Source organism: Syngnathoides biaculeatus, chromosome 18 (assembly GCF_019802595.1).
Source record: "Syngnathoides biaculeatus isolate LvHL_M chromosome 18, ASM1980259v1, whole genome shotgun sequence".
NCBI classification, from domain to species: domain Eukaryota; kingdom Metazoa; phylum Chordata; class Actinopteri; order Syngnathiformes; family Syngnathidae; genus Syngnathoides; species Syngnathoides biaculeatus.
The window spans coordinates 16,942,281-16,962,878 of record NC_084657.1 but is presented as its reverse complement, the minus strand read 5'-3'; the positions used below and the strand labels follow the sequence as shown (position 1 = coordinate 16,962,878).

The 20,598-nt window shown below is 40.7% G+C and overlaps 2 protein-coding genes across 6 annotated transcripts; one reads left to right on the top strand and one right to left on the bottom strand.

The window, feature by feature from the left end:
* Nucleotides 1-585: 585 nt before the first annotated feature.
* proser1 (proline and serine rich 1) lies at nucleotides 586-12,767 on the bottom strand. Of its 4 annotated transcripts, XM_061803608.1 has the most exons (13): nucleotides 12,163-12,299; nucleotides 12,003-12,068; nucleotides 11,848-11,916; nucleotides 11,587-11,681; nucleotides 11,386-11,479; nucleotides 10,771-10,881; nucleotides 10,274-10,375; nucleotides 10,007-10,085; nucleotides 9,388-9,480; nucleotides 6,258-6,737; nucleotides 5,393-6,179; nucleotides 1,642-1,786; nucleotides 586-1,471 (listed from the first exon to the last, which is right to left on the bottom strand). In XM_061803608.1, exons 1-13 carry the CDS (start codon nucleotides 12,205-12,207, stop codon nucleotides 1,346-1,348), a joined length of 2,292 nt encoding a protein of 763 aa, XP_061659592.1. In that variant the 5' UTR covers nucleotides 12,208-12,299; the 3' UTR covers nucleotides 586-1,345. The 4 variants fall into 4 exon arrangements, with proteins under 4 accessions (XP_061659592.1, XP_061659595.1, XP_061659591.1 ...); XM_061803611.1 differs by lacking the exon at nucleotides 12,163-12,299 and adding an exon at nucleotides 12,684-12,767 and having other exon boundaries at nucleotides 5,393-6,737; XM_061803607.1 differs by having other exon boundaries at nucleotides 5,393-6,737.
* On the top strand, nucleotides 12,642-19,897 carry vps36 (vacuolar protein sorting 36 homolog). Of its 2 annotated transcripts, none has more exons than XM_061803613.1 (14): nucleotides 12,642-12,766; nucleotides 13,255-13,323; nucleotides 13,427-13,497; nucleotides 13,590-13,704; nucleotides 13,962-14,051; nucleotides 14,526-14,612; nucleotides 14,768-14,800; nucleotides 14,969-15,046; nucleotides 15,128-15,262; nucleotides 15,350-15,415; nucleotides 16,455-16,519; nucleotides 17,774-17,858; nucleotides 18,038-18,114; nucleotides 19,096-19,897. In XM_061803613.1, exons 1-14 carry the CDS (start codon nucleotides 12,746-12,748, stop codon nucleotides 19,175-19,177), a joined length of 1,074 nt encoding a protein of 357 aa, XP_061659597.1. In that variant the 5' UTR covers nucleotides 12,642-12,745; the 3' UTR covers nucleotides 19,178-19,897. The 2 variants fall into 2 exon arrangements, with proteins under 2 accessions (XP_061659597.1, XP_061659596.1); XM_061803612.1 differs by lacking the exon at nucleotides 12,642-12,766 and adding an exon at nucleotides 12,809-13,135 and having other exon boundaries at nucleotides 19,096-19,894.
* The last annotated feature ends 701 nt before the right edge of the window (nucleotides 19,898-20,598 follow it).

Here is a 20,598-nt window from a genome sequence, read left to right as displayed (position 1 = left end):
GGTGGTGTGTTCATATTATGTGGTGACACGCTATGTTGCTGTGATAAAACCACTAGGTACCATAAACAGGTTCAATAAACTAAGAGTATCATGGAAAACAAAATTTTTAGTGGCACTAGTCCAAAAGTGAAATACAATATATATAAAATCACAACTGAGTGAAATATTAATGGCAACCTTGCATATTGATTTATAGGTGAGTATGCTTATACAACCAACTTTTTAAAAAGGTTTTGTAAATATTTTAATTTGTAACTTAAAATTTCCTGTGTAAAATAGCGGTGTGTAAGTTTAATCAAAGCTATATATACTAAATTTGTTTTCCTTTCGGGGTCACCACAGTGTATCATCTCAGATGAACGCATATATGTTTGGCACAATTTTAACGCCGGATGCCCTTCCTGACACAACCCTTCTCAGGGAGTGGAGGCCCCAGTGGGATACGAACTCAGAACCCCTGGTTTATCAAGCCAGTGCTCTAACCACTGAGCTACAATCCAATCTAAGCTCAGCTAGTCTGATAGCTAATACATTAGGGACGACTGATGACCACGTAAACAAAAGCAACAATTTTAATTTTTTTTATTCTGACTTGTCACATTCAAGAAATTAATATTTTTTTATAAACTGTCCCAAAATTGTTTCTTCTGCGCATTAGTCCGCCTCATTTCATTGAAGGGGATTGGTACACTTGTCACACAGCATAACGCAAATAGTGTAGAGTCACAGCACCAGTTGGTTTAGTGGCTAAACTAATAAAACAAATTCATATTCAATGAAACAAAAAAGACTAACAAAAGGACAACATCCCTGAATGTAACAGTAGGTATTAAAATGTATGTACAGGGACAAAAACTTAGAAAACTTTAAATCAAAATGTACTTGTGACAGCAGTGAAGTGTTTCACTCACTGAAATAATTTAAAAACTCCACAGCTGAAAAAGAAAAAAAAATCTACAAAACTCATTACGCTATAAAAACAATACATGCCAATACAGTGTTTGATTTCATCAATGAATTAAAATGAGTAGTAAGCATTTCCCACATGAAATACTTGTATCATTACATGTCATCATGTATCTGTAGAAAATTCATTTTCACTTACCATAATTCATATTGGTGAAATTGGCAAAAACAAAAGAACTCACAATCTACTAAATGCTTTTACGTCTGTTGACTACAAATAACACGTACTATTTACTCGTTTCATTTCACAGTCTTGTGTCTTCAGTTCAGAGACAAAAAAAAAAAAAAGAAAAAAAAATGCTGAAGGTCCAGAAAGGGCATTGAAAGGGAGGTCAGTATGTAATCACAGTAGATGAGAGAGCCAAAATGAAGGCGGGTATCACTGCCAATCCAACTGGGGGTGCAGGCCTGGCTGGAGGGGGAAGGGATTTCCCGGGCCTGCAGGGTAGTTGGTGAAGGCATTGGGTTGAGGAGGTAAACCCTCCAAAGCGGATGTCGGATGAGCCTTGAAAACGAGAAACGTTTATCAAAGTTAACATAAAGACACATCAAACCACCAGAGATAGTAGTCTGTGTACACCACACACAAAATGTAAGCGATGGTATTCATGGCCTCCAAAAAAAAAATAAAAATAAAAATGTTTTATGTGTACATGGATATAAGGGCGTATGTACCTGCAGCACGGCGGGCTGGATGGCTGGATTATGGAGGCCACTGAGAGTGGCAGGGGAGGCAGCGGGCGAAAAGCCTGGAACACCTGGAAAGGACAGCAGGCTTGGGAAGGCACTGCTTGCTGGAGCCTGGAGGCTGCCACTCAACCTGAAATACATGTGCAAAAATCAAGATATACTTATTATTATTACCGTACAACTAATATCAAACTCATGCTTGTATTGTGTCACTGCATCCTGGGAAACGTTTGTGAGAAAGTGTATTTTTATATAACCAGACAATGTTCTGTCTTGCAAAGGAAATATTTCCCTATGATATACAGCCCCTATACAAATGCCAGTTTTTTGTGATACAGACGAAGGAGACTAGGCTAGATCGTTTCACAATGTTTTTCACCATTACGGTGCAACACAATTTAAAACTTGTAGGCTTTTAAAGAAGGGAAGTAAAAATGAACAGATAATGTTGTTGTTGTGTGAACACCCTTGTAATTGGTGGCTGTGCTTACAATTAACCAATCACATTCATACTTATGTAAATTGGAGACAGCACACACCAGCCACCTCTGATCAACTCCAATTTAATTTCAGATATTCTTGTCGGCTTTTCCTGACATTTTTGTCATTCCCTTTTGTCGCACAAGTCATGGTCGACAGTGAGCTTCCACAGCATCTGAGGGATTTCACTGTTCAATAGTATCCGTCAGGAGAGGGATACAACATAATTTCCAAGGCATGAAATGAAGTATACAATAGAAAGAACTGAAGACAGTTACCAACAAGTGGAGAAATATCATGACAGTGAAATTACCAAGAACTGGATAGTCTTCCAAAATGTATATGACAAGAAGAAAACTAGTCAGAGTGGCTGCCAAGTGGTTTGCAGAAACGTGTAAGGAGCTGAAGAAATTTCCAGGAAGTACTGGCTTCTTTAGTTTGTGCAACGACAAGCATGTGTCTTCTTCATACGTCTGGGTTCTTTGGTAGGGTTGCAAGATGGAAGCCTTATCTTACAAAGAAAGTACTCATGCTCAGATACTCAGCAAAACAAATGAAAATGACGCAAAGCATACATGTAAATTAACAAAAGAATGCCTTTACCACAACAAGATGTTGGTTTTGGAATGGTCTGCCCAGGGTCCAGACTTAAAATAATTATTAGTCCTGAATCCAATCTAACATCTGTACATCACACACATCAAAATCTGCCACAATGATACTCTCACACAAAAAGATTGAGCGCTGTAATAAAAGATAAAGGTGTTAAAAGGCAGTATTAGTTTGAGGGTGTGCATATTTATGCAACTTAGTTATTGTATGCTTTTGGATATTGTTTTTTTTCTCCCTACCCCTTAAATTCCTTTGGCAAAAAAAAAAAATCTAGTGAGTTGTATGTTATAGGTCACATTGATGAAAAAAAAGGTTTTAAATAGTTTTTTCTGAGTGTTTTTTTATATGACGAAAATCTGTCATTTGAACAGGGGGTGTCCCATGTTAACTTCAGGGAGTGGTTTGACTTCATTAATAATAAAATTTTTCTAGCTCACATAATCATAGGGTAGGGCTACTGGAGACAAAGTCCACACACTGCACTTGGGGCAGAGTACACAGTAGAAGATATTGCTCTTCCTGAGATACAGTACACATTAAATGTAGACACAACCCTGTTCAAATGCTATTCCTGGCTTTTGAGAGCAAATGACACTAAGATAAATCATTTCAAAAGTTTGGTTCACCATTAATATGATGTATAACCCATGCAATTCCATCCATCTAGCTTCTGAACCGCTTATCCTAACTAGGGTTGCAGGAGTGCTGGAGCCTATCCTCAGCTATCTTTGGGTGAGAGGTGAGGTACACGGTGAATTGGTCACCAGCCAATTGCAGGACACAACAACCAACCATTTGTACTCACGTTCACCCCTACACCCCAATTCAGTCTTCAATCAACTTACCACACATATTTTTGAGATGTGGGAGGAAACCAGCGTACCCGGATAAAACACATGCAGGCACAGGGAACATGCAAACTCCACGGGGCCGGGGGGTTATTTGAATCCTAGTCCTCAGATCTGTGAGGCAGATGTGCTAACCGGTCTTCCACCGGTCTACCCCTTATGCAACTAAATTAAAAGTTTATAAGTAGGGATGTGGCTATCTTCACAATCAAAACAATAATAAACTTATTTAAGAGAGGTCAGTACATATCAGGCACAATTTTAAGTGCCTCTGATCACCTCCCCACCCCCAAATAGTTCAGCAGTTCTAGTAGGCACTTTTTTTTTTATTTTGAAAAGAAAAGAAACGCAAATTGTTAATGTGCATCTCATCGTCCTGATATTTTTTTTTTTTTTCCCTACTTCCCATCAAACCTAATTTATTTATATTGTGGATTTCATACACAAGATAATACAGTGTGCTTTGCCTGATTAAAAGCATTTAAAAAAATTATGAATAAATGTTTAAAACAAAGAGGACAATAAAATTAAACTTAAAAAAAATCATATAGTACAAGAAAGATAATTTAACAGCAGGAATGCTCCAAAAAGCATGAGAATAGGAAATTTTAACCTGAACTTCAAAACAATTGGGTCTGTTGGCAGCTTGTTCAATTTGTGTGCAGGATAACGGCTAAATGCTGCTTCACCGTGTTTGCTTCGGAACTCATGTTCCACTATTTGACCTGAGTGTGATGATAGCTCGACTGGATTTATATTCCATTAGCATTTCTTTTCATGTATTCAGGACCTAAACCATTTTTTAATTTATAGACTGCTAGAAGAACTTTCAAATCTAAACCTTACTGGAAACCAGAATCCTGAAGGTTTTGAGCTAACACTGATTTATATTTGGAATAATTTCTAATCCCTTTCACATTCTCTAAGCCAGCTCCAGCTGGTGGGAAAAAAAGTGCTCCAAAAAATGCTGCTGCTTCCCCAATGCTTCTGTATAAGTGAGATGTTACTATGGTGATGAGCAGTGGCAAAACAACTAACCTTTTGGAACTGGTATCAAAAAAGTGAACCTTGATTTCATAGGACCATAACACAATTTCCTAGATGTGTTTGAGAGATGGCAACTGTTTCTGCAAAATGTGGCCAGAATTGGAAGTTTTTCTTGGCAACGTTCCCACCCTAACCGCGCAGCACATATAGGATATACTTTTTATATCTACTGTAAAAGGAAGGGAGATGTCTTTTTTTTTTAAACTATTTTCCATTTATGGAGAAATCAATACACCTTCTGTACTGCGCGTAATGTAAGTAAATTAAGGCAAACTGGTTTTGGGTTCTTCCCATGCTTGCCTGGGTTTTCGTCTGGCACTTCGGATGTCCCCCGCATTCCTGAAACATGCTTGTTCACTTAACCGAAGGCTGTAAATTTTCCATGGGTGTGAATGTGAGTGTAAATAGTTTTCCACACTGCTTTAGGGTTAGGATCACAGAAAAACTTCACCCTATTCCAACTCACTTGGCGAGAGGTCCGTTACACTCTCGACTGGTCACCAGTCAATGAAAGGAGCCCTGCTGCAAAAGGATCTAAAAATGATTCTCAGTGATCACTATGCCAAAACACATACTGTATTTTGGATCACAAAAATCTAATTGGATTCAACCAAACAAAAATGTCATAAAAAGATCATACACTGAAATATTGACAGTCTTGTCTTAATTGATTGAATTGAAAATTGACTTGTGCCTGCCATGATTTACTTTGTTGTAAAAATGCCAACATATGCAGATGTCTGACATACCCAGGCTGGAAGTTGGAGCTGAAGGCTGATGCAAAACCTGGTAAAACCGGAGACGGTGCTGGAACGCCAGCCGCCGCTGCTGCCACAACTGCAGCCGCTTGCATCGGTGCCACTGACGCAATGGAGGATGTTGAAGCTCCTGGTAATCCCATAAATGAAGGCAACACGGGGCTCCCTGCACCGTGCCCTCCTGAAACTCCCAATCCTGTGAAAGCAGCGGGGCTTGCACCCGGCGGAAGGGCTGGGAATACAGAGGGAGCAGAGGTGAGGGCTAGGCTGAACGGAGAGGCCGCGCTAGGTACACCATTGGGAGCCAGGCCGTGGTAGATGGAATTTGGGGTAGTTTTTGAGATGTTGCTTGATGAAGGAATGGAGGTAGGAGGGAGGGAGGAGGAAAGAGCAGGAAAAGGCGACAGCCCAGGATAGTGAGGTGGTCCTGGGCTGCCAGACAAAGCCTGGAGGCCACTGATGGCGACAGGACTGGCGAGGGAGACTTGAGGAGAGCCCGGAGGGTGCGAGAGCCCCAAAGAACGGGCCAGCGCAGCCTGAGCTGATCCAGGTACCACTAACGGGCTAAGAGACGGCGTGCCAGACCGAGATGTCCCCTTGAAAGCGGAGGGCACAGGACTGTTACTGCCACTGCCACCATCCCCACTGTGTCTGCCGACGGCTGCACGTTGCTGCTCGTGCTGAAGGAGTCCGGGTGGGCCCATGGCCGCTTGAGGTTGGGTAGAGTGGGCAGGGGAAGGTTTGGGGCTGGAACCTGGGGTGGAACAACTCGGAATCACTGGAGTGGAGGACCCAATGGTGTTAGATGCCGTTTCAGAGGGGGTGTAGCTATGGATCACTGAGCCAGAGTGGTTACCTGCTTGTGGGTGTACGCTCTGAAAAGGGTGGTCTGTAGACAAAGCCCTCTGCTGATTTGAGCCCATGGAATTCATCTGAGTCAAGACGTCGGGGCCACTGCGGGAGGTGGCGGGGGTGCCTGGTCGAGAATGAGAATGGAAAGGCGAAGTGGGAAACCCCCCACTGCCAGGAATAGGAGTTCCGCAAGGGGTTCCTGAGGGGGTGTGGGCTTTTATGACAGAAGATGGTGTTGGTGTAACATGGCCGGTAGGGGTTTGCGGACCTGCTTTAATGACAGATGGTGACGGAGCAGGGGACGAAGAGTTGTGAGAGGGCACCATGCCGGGAAAAACAGGTGTGATGGGAGTTGTGGGAGGTGGCTGAGAAGGAGACGACTGCGGTGGGACTGGGGTGGAAGGCGTGGAGCCATGAGGAATTAGCAGTGGACTGCTGTTTACTCCTGGTGTCGTGTTCTGAGGATTGCCTGGTTTGGCGTAGCCTAACGACGAAAAGACATCAAGATTACTGTCAATCGGTTCTCACATGACATGACTACTAGCGCCTTGAGATACATGTCTAATTTGTTCTGTGACTACGCTTGTATTTCAAAACACTAATAAAAAGAATGGGAATGCATTTAATCCATTCCAGGCCCCTCAAAATATCTCTGACCATTTTTAACATGATTTTTTTTTTTTTCCATGTAAGTGTTGTTTTGCGCAGAAGCTCACTTTAACAACATTTGCTTTCCACATAACCTGCAAACAGGGAAAATGTGACCACAAAACATGAGTGGACATAAAGTACTGTATTGTCTTTCCATGTTTTTCATCTTCTGTGGGGTCTTTCGGGAGATGGCATATCATCTTAATGGCACATTACTGCCCCAAACTGATATTGTGCAAGGAAACCAATGTGAATTGTTGGTGGCTGGATATTTTTGAACTGTGTTGGCGCCATCTAGCTGTGGGCTATGATGTGGGGTTGTATCTTAAATTTTTCTCATCTTTCAAGAAAAAAAAAAAAAAAGACACGTGATGGCTCATATCTTGGTTTAAAAAAAGTCAAGACAAGGCACCACTGTACACTTTTTTTTTTTAAAATCACCAATGCAATGATACATTCACTCATAAGTAGACTTTACATCAATTTGATCCGCCTAACCGGATCGACTAATAATTAGCATTTTTTTTTGGCTGATTGGCTGGGCAGTTTTGATGTCATAATTCGCTGATCCAATCAGTGACATCACTGAAGACAGAGAGAATGACATTTACAGTGCGCCACCGTCTTGTACAGTGCATCTGAATCCAAAAGCTAGTTTAATTATATATAGCAGTATTTAATTTTTTTCGTATCTTTCGTCCTGACATAGAACTCTAAATATCTGACGGCCAACAAAGTTATTTAAAAAAAAAAGATGGCTCCATGGGAGAGAGAAGACAGCTGAGAGACGGCAGGTAATGCACGGATCAGATTACAAGACAAATTTGCTCTTTCACGATTGGACTATGTCAGACTACTGCAATAAAAACTTGTATTCCGATACCATCAGTGGGCTTTATCGTGTCAACCCAAATGTGATCCGTGGGGATGGCAACAAGAGTGGATTGCGCAGACTGTATTATTTATTGTAAATATATATATTTTTTGAACAATTAAGTACGCAAGTATATACAGCAAAGGAACATCTTAAATAGAACCAAGAATCCATGTTGTGATCAGATCGGTGATTGCTCATCTTTTTTTTTTTTTTAACTCACTGATCAGTTCTGAAAACCCTGATTGTGTAAAGCCTGCTAATAAGCCTGGTAAAGTTTGATTTATTTTTGTTTTTAATGTTATTAGCAACAATTTTCATTAGATAAGAGAATCAGATACCCCATTTCTCAAGTAATTTGAGGAAAAAAAACATTCCTCTCTAGGCTATACCTCTCTCAGGCATACATAGAACACAAATATTAGAGTATCTACCCTTTATAAAAACGTTTTTCAATTTTTTTCATTCTTCTATGGTTTTATACACTACAGTGCTATTTCTCTTTATTAAAAATATGGTGGTGGTTTTGGGCAGCTGGAATGGATTATAGTAATGACATTTGAATTAATTTCAATGGGGAACATCTCTACCTCTTTGTATTGAAAAGGCAAGGATGTTACAATCCAACACATAAAAAATAGCAAGTAGAAAGAACAATGTAGAATAGAGAGCGATTCCCTACATGCAAATTTTAAAGGTTACCTTTGAGGGGGAGAGGGTGTCCTGATCATGGTTCTTTTGCAAATTCGTTTATTAACTCGACTATCTTCCACTTTGTTTGACAGTAACAAATGTCCTAAAATATAATATTTTAGTCACATTTTTTTGGTCACAAGCCTCCCCAAAGGCCCTGAAACACGGATTGTAAAATAATAAAAAAAAAAAAAAAAAAAAAAGTGGTGCAAGTCAAGAGTCCCCTCATGAGCTGCAAGCATGAATCCAGAAGGAAGGCCGGTTATGGCATTAGTCCAAAGCTGCTCATGTCATAAGCAACAAAATGATAAAATATCTACATTGACTGACCAAAAAAACCACAGCACCATATTAATGCAGTTAGAATATTCCCTCAGGTACATTCACCATGCCGCTATCATTTGTCGTATCTACAGAGTAGACATGGCAACGGTAAAGCTGAAGTTTGTGGAGTTTAAAAAAAAAAAAGTGCTAACGTATGTAATTAGTATCATTCAGGAGCATTAACGATTTGAAACTATTAAATATTATGTAACTCAATCATGCATGATGCATTTGTACAACTAAAGGTCTTCCTCTTATGAATGACTGATACTTTGCACTTGAGTAATTGTCTCTTCTGGCCACTAAATGAGGAAATATAGTAACTACAATTCAGGCTATACTTTGGGATGGACCTTCTACTGACTTAATTTGGAAAACGCTACAGCGTTGATGTGTACCATGAGTTTTCATTTTTTGGTCATTCAATGCACCTGAAATTTAAAAAAAAAAAAAAAAAAAGCATAATGTGCACCTGAAAGTGAAAAGGCATTAAAGCTGCAGAAGCGCCGGTAAGCAGCATGCCAGCATCTCAGGCAGTGGGCTTCGTAAGGCTTCTACTTGCTCACACACATGCTTTTCTGCTGAACCATACCTGCTAGTTTGTGGGCAGAGTTGTATGGGGGAGGGGGCACATTGGCCGTTATGACCCCTCCCATAGAAACAAGGCCTGCGTTGTTATAAGCACCTGTGTAGCAGTTGCAAATATTGTCAAAAGTCCACCACAGTCACGCACACATACACTGTACAACCTACAAAGTAGCAATAGTGTAATTAAACAGTATCTGACTTTCCTACTACCACTTAACCAGTCTTTGACTTTTTTTGTCATTTGTCAATGTAAAATTTGTAATCATATATACATCCATCCAATTTCTGAGCCGCTTGTCCTCGCAATGGTCGTGGGACTGCTGGAGCCTTTCCCAGCTGTCATGGGGCAGGAAGCAGGGTACACCCTGAACTGGTTGCCAGCCAATCGCAGGCCACATTGAGACAAACAGCCGCACTCACAATCACACCTAGGGGCAATTTAGAGTTTCCAATTAATGCATGTTTTTGTGATGTCAGAGGAAACCGGCGTGCGTGGAGAAAACCCATGCAGTCACAGGGAGAACACGTAAACTCTACACAGGTGAGGCCAGATTTGAAGCCCGGTCCACAGAACTGTGAGGCCAATCCTCTATAGTTTAGTCTGCTAGTGTGTTGTTTCTTACTTGGTGCAATGGTAGCATGGGGTCTGCACGGAGGTATGGGGTAGGGCACGGGCCGATGGGGATTGTAGCTTGAAGGGAACTACAAGAAAAGTCACACTAAAATGAAAACATGTTATTCACACACAAAAGGCAGCTCTACTTTGTGACTGAGACAGTCGCCATTGAGCCATGAAATGGAGAGAAATTGATCAATTGTACACATTTTCATTCAGTGTCATTTTGCAGCCCAACCAATTGATTTTAACAATACACAATCCCATTACTTACAGGTTTGGAAGGTCCGATTATCCGGGTAGCAATCCCTTTCCCCTCCATACTGTTAGAAGTGTCATCTTTCTTCTCTCCTTCTTTCTTTACGGGAGGGATTCCCTGTAATTACACGGCACACACACTCAGTGATTTAGTCCGGTCCTTCGTCACACGTCAGCGACCTAAAATCCAAATTATTCACTTGGGCAATATTAATTACATGCATTTATGATGGATACCACTGACAATCACTTATCACCTCAGGAAAGAGACACTTCCAGAACAGTGTAAGGTGCACACTGTAAAACATTTTGGTTTATAAATAAATATAAATGCAATCTACTCCAGTCACATGTGATTGCCTTCAATTCTATGGATCCATCGTAGGCATTACGTTGGGTTTTCGGTATTACAAGGGTGTGCAGTTGAGTAGAGGAAATTGTGTCACCGATCCCAATGCTTCAAAGTGTGCATAATTGATGTTGAAACACCTCAACATAGTGCTCTGTACTTACCGGGAATGTGCCAGTAACTAGACTGGGTCTGCCTTTTGGATATGGATTTCCTGGTATCATACCGCAAGATGAGATCATGGCTACGGGAGCCTTGCAACCAACTTTACAGACCTAGTGAAATAAAACAGTGTGTCACTTAATTGTGTATATTAGTAGAACTACAAGTATCATGAATATAATAATAATAATAAATTATATAGATTGGGGAAACAATGGGTTCCTATACACAATACATACATTTTCTACTGCAAGTATACTGGAGACTATCCCAGCCGAGTTTGAATGAGAGGCAGTGTACATCCTGGACAAGCCTTCAGCAAATCAAATACATACATAGACAAACAGCCATTCAGATTTACCTATTGCCAATTTACTCTTCAAATAATTCAAAAAGTGTCCTTAAATGTGGGAGCAAGTCAGCAAGCAGAAAACTCCTTCAAGCATGGGGACAACATGCAAATGGCTACAGGACAGGGGTAGCTGATATTTCAACCCTGGACCTCGCAACTGTGAGGCACATGTGCTAGCCACACTTCACCGTGCTGCCTTCACATGTAAACTTGCAGTTGACTTTTCAATGTCAAGGGAAAAAAAAAGCATAATTGATTTAAATACCTGCTCCAGGATCCTGCGTGCACGCTTTTTCTCTGACAAATGTATGCGAAACATGTCTTCCACAGGACGGTAATTTTGGGCATCTGAAATGTTCCTGCAAAGGAATGGAGACCAAAAGGCTGATAGAGAAACCTAGCAATTTCGCACCCGAACACGATGATCATCCAATTGGCTCAGCGTTATCTTAACTAACGGACTCACAAAGCGATTAGCTCCAAGACAATAAGTCTGTCCTTTGAAAAGGTGAAGCAATTCAAAATGTTGGCAACTTTGGTGGTGGGAATTGCCACCATTTTCTGCAAGAAGAATCATCTATTAGATGTGGCAGATGACAAAATGGCAAGAGTATATGCGTTTTACATGTTTTCATCTTCAGAATTATATCTTCTTTATGTTCATTTCTTTTTATTTTTAATATAATAATACAGATTGACTAACCATGTCCTATAAAACATTACTTACATGCTGAAGAGCTTTTACCGCTTTAATTTGAGGTTCTGCCCAAGAGAAGTATTTCAATATGTCCATGACCTGCAGATTTTCAAAAAGAAATCTTACAACAGTCGAGACATACTACATGCTGCTTAGTACTGCAGTTGGCGAGCTCTACGAATCACCTGTTCACTGGAAAAGTATCCATGAACCTGCTCAATGGCTTTAATCCGTTGATCAGTCAGGACACACTGAATGAGAAACAAATCGAGCATCCAAAAAAAGCGCATGAATGATTTGACTCTATATTATCAGTAATGTGACTTGTCACTAAGCAGATTTTACCTTCTTTATTTCATCCAAAACGATGTCAAATGATTTCTTATCCATGATGTTAGAACTAAAAGTTCGTTTGTTTTGAAATGCCCCACATACGTGGTAAATCCAAGATTAAAAATTAATCGGATATCGTGATTCACGATAATTTAAGATGACCTAAAGTATGCAAGCCCAAATAATGCTGGCTCGAATAAACTACTACAAGAAAGCATATTCAAAAGCGTTGAATATCAGTCAATTTCTGCCACTTCTCATTAATCTCACCCAAAACAACTTTCCGCCTGTTGGAACAATGACTTCCCCCCCCAAAAAAAGAATAGCGACAATAACGAGGGCAGTGTACAACCTCCCTGCATCACATTCCTAACAACAAGCTAGTCAACTTTAGCTGCCCCGTTTTCGATTAGTTGAACCAAATGGCGTTATGCATTGGGAAAAGCGAGTTTGCTGTTCCGTTTTATTTGTTTTATTTTAAAACCGTTACCAGAAAATGTTAAAATAAGGGGATAAACATAAAAAAAAAATACCGCGACGGTGACGATAGCTTCAATGCTAGCTTTCACTGACAGCTGGCGCAGGGCACGTCAACATGGTCAAGGACCTCTGCAAGGTAACTCAACAGAATGCCTGATAGACTGGTGCATGGAAAATTCAATAGTAGGGGAAAACATATAAACTATAACCAAAATACGAGATATATATACGATTTATAATATCTAATAATTATTTCAAGTAACATTTTTATAAACTGCCTTAGTTATATAACCTCATCATTTTGATAGGCAGCCCAGGGTTCGTTTAAGACGTATACTCCAGGAAGTAAACACGTTTAGGCACCCGAGTGCGTTTTAGTAGGCGACAATCTGACCCCAGTAACACAGAAATGGATCGGTTTTCTTGGTCAAACGGTTTGTTGGAAATTAACGAGACTTTAGTAATACAACAACGAGGCGTCAAGTTGTATGATGGTGACGATAAGGTATAGCTTTAATTCCCCGAGTTAACGATTAATACTGTTGATACACAAGTTAAGTTGTCTATGTATCTAGATTCAGTTTTGGCATATTTTAATGAAGTATATTTCTTCCACTGATACAGGCTAAACTTGACATTGGAATTGCCTTGCTGAGCACCCATCGTTTGATTTGGAGGGACGGTAAAAATCATGTAAGGGCGCCGAGATCTTATCTTTGTATTGTAAACACAACCAGCACAAATTTTACTGGTGTGTCTCATTGGGACCTGTGGGGTGTCTGTTGTTTTGTGGCAGGACTGCTGTATTTCCATGCCATTGTCACAAATAATATTTTTTGAGGAGCAGGCTGCAGGAATAGGGAAAAGGTAACTGTGAACATTGCACAATATTCCGTTACATGTATTTGCCTTAGAGGTATTTTATTTACTGCTGAATGTTTTGTGCTTATATGTTGCAGTGCAAAAATTGTTATACACCTGCATCCGGTACCTGCCAACAAGGAGCAAGGTCCCTACCAAAACAGCAAGTTTTCCTACATCAAGCTCTCTTTTAAAGAACATGGTCAGATTGAGGTAAATAACATATCGGGTTGTTGTTTATTTCAAAGTGGCTTTGGGTATTCACCTAACCTAGCTCCCAAGTCATGGGTGGATAAAGCTGTTATTACAATTAAGCCCACTTTTATGATTTACTTGGTTATTGAATTCCAGAGTTGATGGGTGGGGAGGCAGCCCAACCCAAACCAACTGTTGGGGTACAAGCACTTAAAAGTCAGTTTTCCTTACTATGTCCCCTTAAAATAGCTATTGTGCTTTTTTTTTATCTTCAGTTTTTCAGGAGGCTAAATGAGGAGATGACTCAAAAAAGATGGGAGAACACACCCGCTTCCCAACCCATCCCAACAGGAGTCGGCTCGCAGGTTAGATCACCCGTCCTATTCCTTCCTGTTGTGGAAATTTAAAATGTGATGAGTCATTTGCTTATTAAAATGATGTCCCACTTTATGGCAGTCTTGCATCCAATTCATATCCAGACTTGTTTCATCTGTTTTTTAACCACAGAGATGTACCACTGTTGGGACAAACCAACTGATTCTGATTCTACTTCTGATTCACAAGTATAACTCAATTGGTTATAATGGTGCAATTGTCTAACATTAGCTAATTAATCACAATGTCTTTTATATGACATGAGTTTACATTTGCTCAAAGTAATTACTGTCATGTAAGCAATTAGCTGTCAGGAACAATCCCCACAAAAGCAAAGCAAATTTGTTGGTATAGCGCATCACATCTAACTAGCTGCCGATTACACTTTATTCCCTCCTCTCTCGTTTTCTTTGTGTTGAAAATGTTCACATTTTTCTTCTTTCCTTTCCATTGTGGTCTTGCAGGCAGGAAGGATACGAGCGGTCGGGATTGTTGGCATCGAGCGAAAGATAGAAGAGAGGAGGAAAGAAACTGACAAAAACATCTCAGAGGTGTAAAATAAGTTGGTTGACCATATTAAGTCCAATGTTGTGGCCAAAGTAAAGAAAATGCATATGCAATTGATCGTGTAATGCTGTGAATATAAACATTTACTTAAATTGTGGCAATTTTATGCTTGTTTTGCATTCATTTTATTTATTTTTAGGCCTTTGAGGATCTCAGTAAGCTGATGGTAAAGGTAAAGTGCACAAAATTGTTCTTGTTTTTCAGCTCTTATTTTTTATTATATAAAAACAAAGTCGGGGGGTTTTGTGGTCAATGAGTAGTTTGTTTCATGCATCGTAGCTCCAAATTGTGCCGCTTATTTAATGATTTTTATAAGGTATGTGTCCTCTGTGTCAAACAGGCCAAAGACATGGTGGAGCTGTCCAAATCTATAGCTAACAAGATAAAAGACAAACAAGGGGACATAACAGAGGATGAGGTAATAGCTGGCGCTAATCAAGTTCTACGGGGTTGCACACGACGCACACGTGATAACGGTTTGTTTATTTCTCCCTTCAAGACCATCCGCTTTAAGTCGTACCTGCTGAGCATGGGTATCGCTAACCCCGTCACACGGGAAACACATGGCTCAGGCACACATTACCACATGCAACTGGCTAAACAACTGGGAGATATGCTCCAGGCCCCTCTGGAGGTAAGCATTAGATACCATTTAAACCGCCACCCGAAATCCTTACTTATTTCATTGCGCACCGCTTTCTGTCATTTACTACATTGTCAGGAACGCGGAGGCATGATGGCACTCACTGAGGTCTACTGTCTGGTCAACCGGGCTAGAGGCATGGAGGTAATCCAGTCCACTCCATTCCGTAGGTTTTAGAACACGACGATTTTCCCAAATGTTTTTTTTTTTCTTATTACAAGTTGTGCAGTTCGCATCCATTGGATAGCTTGAAATTGTACAAAAATAAGTGGTGGCATTTCAGAGGTTGACAGAAAACAGGCCAGATTACCCAAAACTGAAAATATACATTTATCAATTTATCCATCCATTTTCTTAGCCGCTTAGCCTCACAAGGGTCGGGGCAGTGCTGGAGCCTATCCCAGCTGTCATCGTAAAGTAGGCAGGGTACACCTTTAAATGGTTTCCAGCCAATCGCAAGCCACATGAAGACAGACAACACTCACAATCGCACCTGGGGGCAATTTAGAGTGTCCAATTAATGTTGCATGTTTTTGGGATGTGGGAGGAAACCGGAGTGCCCAAAGAAAACCCTCACAGGTACGAGGAAAACAATCAAACTGCACAGGCGGGGCCGGGATTTGAGTCCCGATCCTCAGATCTGTGAGGCCAATGATCATACCTGCTGCACCACCGTGCTGCCACATTTCAGAACTATACAAAAAAAAAAGGCACAGTCTCCAGACATTAAGCTGGTTTGGGATGAACTGGATAGAAGACTAAATCAAGTGCCACGCTTTTATGAGAACTTCTAAAAAGAGTTGGAAAGAACTTATTGACTAATATTTGATTTACTTTGAGTGGCACAGTGGTGCAATTGGTTAGAGCGTTGGCCTCACGTTTCTGGCAAACGGACTTAAAATCTTGGCCCTGTCTGTGTGGAGTTTGCATGTTCTCTCCATGCCCGCGTGGCTTTTCTGCTGGAACTCCGGTTTCCACCCAGCTTTTGTGACTGAATCAGAAATTCAAAATAAAAATTGGTGTATTCATTAGATTCCATGATTTCCTATGTAATTTGAATTGTTCCTTTGTTCTGTGCTATTATTTCCGAATACGCTGTGACATTGAACTGCATGAATTTCTTTTCGAATAATAGAAGAATTGGGGTGTTCTAAAACTTTTGACCATATTCCCTTTCTCACAGCTTTTGTCCCCAGAAGATTTAGTAAATGCATGCAAGATGTTTGAGTCCTTGAAGCTCCCATTGAGGTGCGTTGTTTGTTTTTAAGATTCCCATAAATGTTCCCATGAATCAAGGAAATTAATTACAGATTGAAATGAATGACAGCATAAAAACTACACAGGCAATATTTTAAAATGTATATTTTAATGTGAACTGTCTTTAACCACTATATAATACAGCTAAAATAAAACACTTCTCAGACACGTAATGGAGTGAACAGGAAGGTGTTTTCAAAGCAATCCTGTCACCAAGTGGCGTTTGATAGATATTGCTGGAATGAGTAAAGTCACGTTGCAGGATTTTTTTTTTTTTTAAAAACAGTAGTTTATTAAAACTAATTTGTGAGCAGCACTGCAACTTACGATTGAATTAAACTGATTATATTGTACCAAGCAGCCAGACCCTTTTTATGTCCTCAAAAGTTTCATTTGTGGTTCCATCCATCCATCTTCTTAGCCGCTTATCCTTACAAGGGTTGTGGGAGTGCTGCAGTCTATCCCAGGTGTCAACGGGCAGGAGGCGGGGTACACCCTGAACTAGTTGCCAGCCAATCGCAGGGCACATAGAGACAAACAGCCACACTGACAATCACACCTAGGGGTAATTTAGAAAGTCCAATTAATGTTGCATTTTTTTGGGATGTGGGAGGAAACCGGAGGGCCCGGAGGGAACACACGCAGGCTCGGGGAGAACATGCAAACTCCACACAGACGGGTCCGGGATTGAACCTGGGATCACCTCAGAACTGTGAGGCCAATGCTTTACCAGCTGCACCACCGTGCCGCCTCATTTCTGGTTCTTTGAATATAATTCCATTTTTAATTTTGGTATCTTGTTGATATCCTTCTGCCTCGAGTGGCAATTGATTTTTGCACTGATGGTCCTGGTATCATTGACTCGTGTGATGACACCCAAAAAAAAAAAAAAATTTGCAAAACATGGATGTAGTCTTAAGACATAATTTTCCAGAACATTTGAGTTGAACTCCAAATTGTACCACTCTTAGTGCTCAACTTTGGAGCGTTCAAACTATGTATAAAGGTGGGAATAGTTGACCTACACAGAAGAACCAGCCAGACTTTTCCTGTCAGGCTTCCTGTTTTTGAAAGTGGTGACCACTTCCTGTCACCTCCTAGGTTTTTATACCAAACACTCCCTGTTAATTTTCCACGCTGATGCTTTACTTAAATGGCAAAAAAATTTAAAAAAATGAGCGAGAAATGGCATGACAAAACCTTGCAAATTGGGTATAACGTGACTTATACTTTTGCGCCTCGCAGGCTGCGTGTATTTGACAGTGGCGTGATGGTGGTCCAGCTGCAGTCTCACAGCGAAGAGGAAATGATCGCCTCAGCGCTGGACAATGTGAGCTCCACTGTTACAAAGACGCAGCAGTTTGTTTTTTTTTTTTTGTTTGTTTCCTTCCACCCTCCCAGATATTTTTCTTGAACATCCTTCAAAAATATCTAGAAACAAGTCATTTTTAAACAGTTTTTATGCAATTCCCTGTTTTAACTATGCCTCACTGTCTCCTCCCTGATCAGGTGTCAGAGAAAGGATCTTTAACAGCTGAGGAATTTGCGAAACTCTTGGGTCTCTCAGTGCTTCTGTCTAAGGAGCGGTAAGTGCCCGGTATACAACTGCTTGCTGAGGAACCTCAAAACCAGTATTCCCCAAAAATGGAAAAATAAGCTTCAAAACAGTCAGAATAAAGGCATTGCATACTTCACTGAAGTTCAATAGAATTTCATTTAGACAGCAAAGCTATCTCGGGCCACTCCCCTCGCATCTTACCAACTGAACTTTGCATAAGAACGAAGAAAAGGAAAACGCCGACTAAGGAAGAAACCTGGAGTGTGGGTCAGCAGTCTGCCTCTAGTGGCTGGGTTAAAGGACTGCAGAATATTGATTGGAAAAAGCGATTTTGTACAGATGTTGTAGAAGTGCTCATTTATCCATTGATCCATTTTCTTTGCTGCTTATCCTCACGAGGGTCGCGGGGAGTGCTGGAGCCTATCCCAGCTGTCAACGGGCAGGAGGTGGGCTACACCCTGAACTGGTTGTCAGCCAATCGCAGGGCACATTGAGACAAACAGCCGCACTCACAATCACACCTAGGGGCAATTTAGAGGGGCAAATTATTGTTGCATGTTTTTGGGATGTGGGAGGAAACCAGAGTGCACGGGGAGAACATGCAAACTCCACACAGGCGGGGCCAGGATCAAACCCGGGTCCTCAGAACTGTGAGGCCAACGCTTTACCAGCTGAAACCGGGCCGCCCAGTGATCGTTTAAAAAAGGAAATACATGTTGAGATTTATTAAACAACAAATAATGAATGTTGGGGATAATTGTGAGAAAATATTAACATGATTGTTGTCAATCACATAGATCTCTATAACTAAAAGAAATGTTTAACAAATGTTCTGATGCCGACAGTCACTGTAAAAGATGTATTTTATAATTATCTATTATTCTACTGTATTGTGCTGTTTTGTTTTATATGAGATAAGTCTGATCGAAAACAGAAGAGAGATGATTATGATGATGATGATGATGGTGGCTTGTTTTTCACGTTATTGACTTTGCCCTCCTTGTTTCAGTTTGCTACTGGCCGAGAAGATGGGTCACCTGTGTCGAGATGACTCCGTTGAGGGTTTGAGGTTCTACCCCAACCTCTTTTGAGGCGTTTGCATCGATCATGGATTACATAGAAATGCATCGGAACTATCACGCAGAGTGTAATCTCTGCATCATATCGTGTTGAGAACTACCGTATTGTTGTGTGTGCGTGTACCCATTCTTCCCGAACCAAAGTGAAATATATTTTATGGCGCGAGCAATAGACTGACCATCGTTGCTCACAGTCTGTCATTGAAGGAATTTATGTATGAATGAATGTGTTGTAAATAAATCTCACTTGGGTCACTTTCATAATTGATGTCTCTAACGCCTGTGGTCATTTTCATCGTCAGAGAAGGAAAAGGTTTGAAAGGCATCTTTAAGCAATAAAAATCAAAACTATGCAGGCCACGCTGATGAGATTATCCTGCCACTTGCTTTAATTGTCTGAATTGGGAGGTCAAATAAGGAAGGTCAGGTTAACCAAATAAGGCCTGAACGCATAAATTAACTGTATAGGGTAAACTTTCAACATATTAAGTGATCTCTCTTATAGATTGTTTTATACTGGACTGCAGGAACTGTAGTACTGTATCCCAGCCAGCAAAGGATGTTGGGTGAATATCTGATTGTAATACCTTCTTATTTACAATCAGGTCAACTTTTTCATGCACAAATTAGAGTTCATGTTGAGAAATAGGAGAGTGAGTTACACGAGCTGTGCTTTTAAGTGGTGGTGCAGTTTTATTGGACTTTTACAAGGCATTTTTATTTAATCTGGTGGAACCTTTTAAAATTACATGACTTTTATTATCTTACTCGTGGAATGCATTTTAATTGCACCCATTAATGTACTTTTCTCCCCTTTTTTTAGGTACACTGTAAATATACAAACTGTATGGTACAATGGTTTGCAATAACGTCAAATGTACTTTATAGGAATAAAACCGCTGTCTTGTTTTTTATGACCACTTTGGCCTTCTGCACCTCTGTATTAGTGTTGGTCATCATAGTTGTACTTGGTAATTTTTTTTTTTTTTACATGGTACTTGCATGGAATAAGAAGTTCACTCCCGTGACTCTTATGAGGATAAGTGGCTTGGAAAAAGGATGTATAGAAGAAGATCAAGAACTACTTGTTCTATAACACTTCTCTTTATAGCATTATCGCCTATTTGTATACATCTATCCATTCATCAATTTTCTTTGCCGCTTATCCTTACAAGGGTCACTGGGCATACTGAAGCCTATCCCAGCTGTCAACGCGCAGGAGGCGGGGTACACCCTGGACTGGTTGCCAGCCAATCGCAGGGCACATCGAGACAAACAGCCGCACTCACAATCACACTAGGGGCAATTTAGAGTCTCCAATTAATGCATGTTTTTTGGATGTGGGGGGAAATCGGAGTGCCCGGAAAAAACGCACGCAGGCACGGAGAGAACATGGAAACTCTACACAGGCAGGTCTCGAACCCCGCTGAACC

Bases quoted from the DNA above. Each gene is read 5' to 3' on its own strand.
- vps36 (XM_061803612.1), top strand. From the start codon at position 13,040: ATGGATCGGTTTTCTTGGTCAAACGGTTTGTTGGAAATTAACGAGACT. The intron at 13,705-13,961 runs GTAAATAACATA...TTTTATCTTCAG, and splicing joins AAGAACATGGTCAGATTGAG to TTTTTCAGGAGGCTAAATGA. The intron at 17,859-18,037 runs GTGAGCTCCACT...CTCCCTGATCAG, and splicing joins TCGCCTCAGCGCTGGACAAT to GTGTCAGAGAAAGGATCTTT.
- proser1 (XM_061803607.1), bottom strand. From the start codon at position 12,207: ATGGATAAGAAATCATTTGACATCGTTTTGGATGAAATAAAGAAG. The intron at 12,069-12,162 runs GTAAAATCTGCT...TTTCTCATTCAG, and splicing joins TTTTGGATGAAATAAAGAAG to TGTGTCCTGACTGATCAACG. The intron at 6,738-9,387 runs GTATGGTTCAGC...TTTCGTCGTTAG, and splicing joins CTCTGCCCACAAACTAGCAG to GCTACGCCAAACCAGGCAAT.